This window comes from Haliaeetus leucocephalus, unplaced genomic scaffold (assembly GCF_000737465.1).
Source record: "Haliaeetus leucocephalus isolate CR32 unplaced genomic scaffold, Haliaeetus_leucocephalus-4.0 Scaffold311, whole genome shotgun sequence".
In the NCBI taxonomy this organism is placed as follows: Eukaryota; Metazoa; Chordata; class Aves; order Accipitriformes; family Accipitridae; genus Haliaeetus; species Haliaeetus leucocephalus.
This window is the reverse complement of record NW_010972747.1, coordinates 79,186-83,746: the sequence shown is the minus strand read 5'-3', so window position 1 is coordinate 83,746 and position 4,561 is coordinate 79,186. Positions and strand designations below refer to the sequence as shown.

At 51.7% G+C, this 4,561-nt stretch overlaps 1 protein-coding gene across 1 annotated transcript; it reads right to left on the bottom strand.

The window, feature by feature from the left end:
- Positions 1 to 6: 6 nt before the first annotated feature.
- Positions 7 to 4,555, bottom strand: LOC104834113 (EF-hand calcium-binding domain-containing protein 12-like). The gene is made up of 7 exons (XM_010571225.1): positions 4,122 to 4,555; positions 3,742 to 3,999; positions 3,407 to 3,601; positions 2,761 to 2,914; positions 2,052 to 2,278; positions 996 to 1,209; positions 7 to 519 (listed from the first exon to the last, which is right to left on the bottom strand). The coding sequence occupies exons 1-7, from the start codon at positions 4,209 to 4,211 to the stop codon at positions 170 to 172; spliced, it is 1,488 nt and encodes a 495-aa protein (XP_010569527.1). The 5' UTR covers positions 4,212 to 4,555; the 3' UTR covers positions 7 to 169.
- Positions 4,556 to 4,561: the final 6 nt, after the last annotated feature.

The following is a 4,561-nucleotide window of genomic DNA, read 5'->3' as shown; positions in this document are numbered from 1 at the left end:
ACAAGAATAAACGTTCTCTGAGGGGATTTCAGACAAGCGTTGGCTCAGTCTGAGGAGAAGTTTTGCCACCTCTGTGGTTCAGAGCACAGAGCTAGTCCCAGCTAGTCTGCAAGGTTCCTGCCAGGCACCACAAACTGTTCACCAGCACCACTGCAACCCAATGACTTAGCTAAAACGCGGGAGTGGCCATGTAGCTGAGAAGAGGATCTGCCCCTTCGCTGTTGCTCGCTGCCTTGCGGCATCCTAATGGCTCACTCCAATACCTCGGTACTGCCTCTGACGCCGTGGGGACTGAGCACAGAGGGGTGGTACACAGCAGGAGGGAACTGATCTTCAGCCCTCTTTGAACAAACCTATTTTCTGCCTCCTTGGCCTGGCTTCCAGATGCAGTTCCTGATCTGGAGGTGCTCCCACGTGATGAAGCATCAGCACGTCCTGTGCTGTAGTATCCTCCAGGCTGCCTGATCTTCCTTACGTCTTCTCCTTCCTTGATGATCTTGTCTCCTGGATGCAGCAGGGCTGTTGGCAAAGTGCAGAGAGAAAACAGTCATGCCTCACCCTGGGATCATAAGCCCCGTTTCAGCTTAGATGTTGTAGGCGTAGCAGTCTGCAGCTCAGCCACAGCCGTGCCTGTTCCTGGCTATGAACCCACTGATCCAGACCCTGGTCTGACTTCCTGGCTTGACCTTGGACGTGCCCCATCACCACAAACTTGCTTCGTGAGCTGCACTCTCGGCTGAACCTGGCTACCGTTCCAGGGGCAACGGGAGAGGGCCCTGGCTGATCTGCAGAACCGTTTGATATCTCAGCCCTGCTCTGGCCCTGCTGATGATATTGCTGACCCCAACTGGCAGCATCTGCCATGGCCCTCTGAGGGCTGCAAACACGCTCTATCAGCAGTGCCCCCTGACATTAGTTGTGCTTCTGGGCTTGGGAAGAGACATGAACTTGTCAGATTTAGTGCATTCACATCAGGCTCTTGGTCTTTGCTCTACCTTTCTGCAGCGTTGGCTCGGCAACGTGAACATTGCGCTCTTTGCACAGCTTGGAGCTCTTCAGATAGCTCGTGACGGCATTCCTACGGTATCGGTCAACCAGTTCTCCCAAATCGGCCTCTACAGTTGACGGCAGACAGTGCTCATCAATGGGGCCATCCCCAGATCTCACCATCCGGCACTTTTCTTTCCGTTCTATCGGGCTGTCTTTGTTCTGCAAGTAAAGGGCAGGTCCCGGTTAGCATTCGGTGGGGCCCCGGAGTTGCTGCATTCCCTTCAGGGAAGCTACAGGCAGGGATTCATCTCAAAAGTATGTGCAGACAGGAGCTGGCACCCTACAGTGGGATCACAGGGACAGGCACTCCTCTGGGAGTTCGGTTCCCATCCAGAGCTGGGTCCTCAGACAGATACTCCCTGGAGAGCTTAGTAGAAGAGCAACACACCGGGGACAGGTGCCTCAGATGAAAAAAGCCTTGCAGTCACCTTCTCATTTCTGATTGTGTCAGGGAGCCAGAGGCTCTCCCCATTGCCGGTGACTGTGGCGCAGCATGTTGGCAAGAGGAGGTAGCTCTGGATTCTGCCAGAGTTCATCCAACCCAAGATGCTCCAAAGAAAACATTTGGGAGTGAGCGAATGAGCGAGTCACTGTTATGTTTCCATTGGACCGCCTTGCACTGAGCCTCACAACTGAACAGGACAAAGTGCTTATCAGCACCTTAAGGGACAAATCACCTGTCTGGCGGACAGGTTGACGAGATGATCAGAAGACAACTCCGTCCCCAGACGTAGAACCTGCTTCAACTTCTCCTCCTCCTCCTTCTTGCCAGTTACCCAGAAAAAATGTTTACCTCACCAGAGTGTTCAGAAGCCAAACGAATTGTTTGAGATGGCTTGTAGCACCTCAGCTGCAAGGCACCACGTGCTCAAGAGAATACTGAGAAGCTAATACTCACGGTAACGCCTTGCCCTTTCCTCTACTGCTGCACTGTCCTCTAAACCACCCCACATTCACCAAGGCATGGAGGTGCACTTGTTCTCCTGCCTCATACACAGTACCTTCTCCCACCGTCTCCTCTCTCTCAAGTTTTTTCCAATCTCTTCCATTTCGTCACAGCTCAGATGCCGTCGTTCTGGCTCGGTGTTGACTGGTGGAAGTTCCAAGTGTATTAACTTTCTTTCAGGCTTGGTAGGAGCATGAGGCTTCATCCCTTTGGCTGTGCCCCCAGAAGAAGGTAGACAAGTGGCAGTTTTGCAGGTGGCTTTCTGGAACTGAGCACCTACACCTAGGATAGATTAGAAGACAAACAAACAAAAAGCCCAGAGAAGCCACGTTAGAGCATAGGAGAAAGGAACATCGGATCCATGTTTAAGACAAAGGGGTTTGGCACGTTGTGCTGGTTGGAACTCCCAACAGAGCTTACTAAAGAATAAGCTCTTTGGGGTTTTCCAGCTGCCACCAGCAGCTGGAGAAAGGGTCTGCTTTGGGTGAGCTGGATGATGAATGCTAACAAATAAAAATCCAGTACAGGATGTTAAACCACAGGGTTCAGACTTTGATCCCAACCTGAAAGATCGGCTAACCTGTCTCCTGCAATTGGGCTGACTATGATATTGAACATCCCCCAGATCATTAAGCTTCTCCCTACAACTCTCCTTCTGGCCACTCTGCTCTAGGACAATGGTCTCAAGAAGCCATATTCTGGACCCCCTTTGGCATTTCCTGTGTGTGTAGAGATCCCTTCCCAACCCAGTGCTCTCCTCTCACCGGTTTTGCTATCCTGGGATTGCCCTTTCCTCATTTCCAGCCACTGCTTTTGACAGTCAATCAGATCTTCAAGGCTTATAAAATTCCCTGGTTTTGACGAAGTCAAGAAGATGACCACATCCTCCAGATCCTTGTCGCTGATGGAAACTTTGGTCTGGCAACCAAAACAGAAAATGACAGTGGGATTACCAAAAGATCAAGGCTTGCCCCAGAGCGGGAGGGGCAAGCTTTGCTGTTATTCCAGTGAGGCCCAGCGTGAGCCATGCTGTGTGAACATGTACTGAGAGTGCAGTGGGGAGATGTAGGAGCCTGGTGGGAGAAAGACCCAAGTATCAACACTGGGAGGTTCAGTGCCAGTTCAGGGTCTACAGCAGGATCCTGGCAGCCACATTACTGAACGATGACTGTCTTCCAAATCTATGAGGCAACGGGTTTCTTCACTCCCTGCTAGGACTCACTCTGCAGGTGCATCTCTGCAGCTGCCCCTCCCCTTTGCCCTTCAGCTTTTCACAGGTTGTGGGAGCCATTCTCAGAGTAAGGCAAGCGAAAAGGCCCCTTGCTGAAGCTCTTCCACTTGCTCTGGGTGGGCATGCAGGAAAATAGGGCAGAGTGGCAGCAGTTCATTACTTTTCTGTTCCCTATGTACCTCCTTGATGACTTTAATGAAGTCTGCTCTCTTGATCTTCCTCCCGTCCATACCAGCGTTCTTGAATATGCCCACAATGCTCAGCTTCTTTTTGTCCAGGAGGTCATGCAGCGTGCCAAGAGCCTGGGGGTATGGTGCACAAACAAGGGGAACCCTACCCTTCTTCCAGGGCTGGCTGCGTTTTTGTGGTGAATGCTGAAAAGGATTAGAAAATACCCTGAGATCACCATTATCCAGGATCACCATGCCCATCAGTGTGGCATCAGCTGGCATAAAGCAGCGTCACTCTACTGATTTGACAGCAGACGCCATCTCCCACGCACTTCTGTACTTACGTCCAGGCTGTCAGTCACAGCTGATTTGACAGCAGCCCTCCTGTCTGCTCTGTGTGCCTTTATTCTTTGCCAGCACCTCCTTTCTTGATTGCTGAGGGAAGGTTTTTGAGTCAGCCATTTTTCAATGTCCCCTAAGCTTTCCAGCTCAGTTCGAAACTGCCTCCTCGCCTGAATCCAAGCCTCCGCCGTTTGTAGACCCTCTTCTGTATCAGAGGTGGTCTCTGGGGAGCTCGGGCTATAGTCTTCCTCCCAGGGCAGCTGCGAGACAGACAAATGACAGAAATCCATGGCCCGACTTGGTTTCAAAAAGGCAGAAGCCAGTCTTGCCACAGGTGGAGCAAAAATAATGCAACACCGGGATTTGGATGGCCCACACCTACTTGCTTTTGGTTTAAAGGCAAAAATTGGATACATGTTTCTCCAATGGCGTCATTGGAAACCATGCTCCAAGACCACTTCTGGCTTGACATCAGTCAAACTCTCGATCGCAGCCTTGCTGCTCACGCTGGTACTTTACGCAACAACAGATGCACTTCTTGCAGAATCGAGAGTTGGGGTCAGGTGGATATTGTGGCTTCCAAAAATGGCAGCAAGCCCATCACAGAACAGTACAGAAACATGCATGGTAGGACGTGGTCAAAAACAGCAGCCTCCGTGTGTGTAGCCGGCAGGGGCCGCCAGTTCCTACGTGCTTCTGGCTGAACTGGGAGGCATGGGGTGGGGTGGAGACAGGGCCGTCAGCAAACCGTAGAGCAGCATGAAAACAGGTGGATCCTGCCATGTCACAAAATGCTGGCTCCCTGCCACCAAGGAGCAGCTG

Bases quoted from the DNA above. Each gene is read 5' to 3' on its own strand.
- LOC104834113 (XM_010571225.1), bottom strand. From the start codon at position 4,211: ATGTCAAGCCAGAAGTGGTCTTGGAGCATGGTTTCCAATGACGCCATT. The intron at 3,602-3,741 runs GTAAGTACAGAA...AATCCTTTTCAG, and splicing joins CTGTGACTGACAGCCTGGAC to CATTCACCACAAAAACGCAG. The intron at 2,915-3,406 runs GTACATAGGGAA...TTTGGTTGCCAG, and splicing joins TCATTAAAGTCATCAAGGAG to ACCAAAGTTTCCATCAGCGA.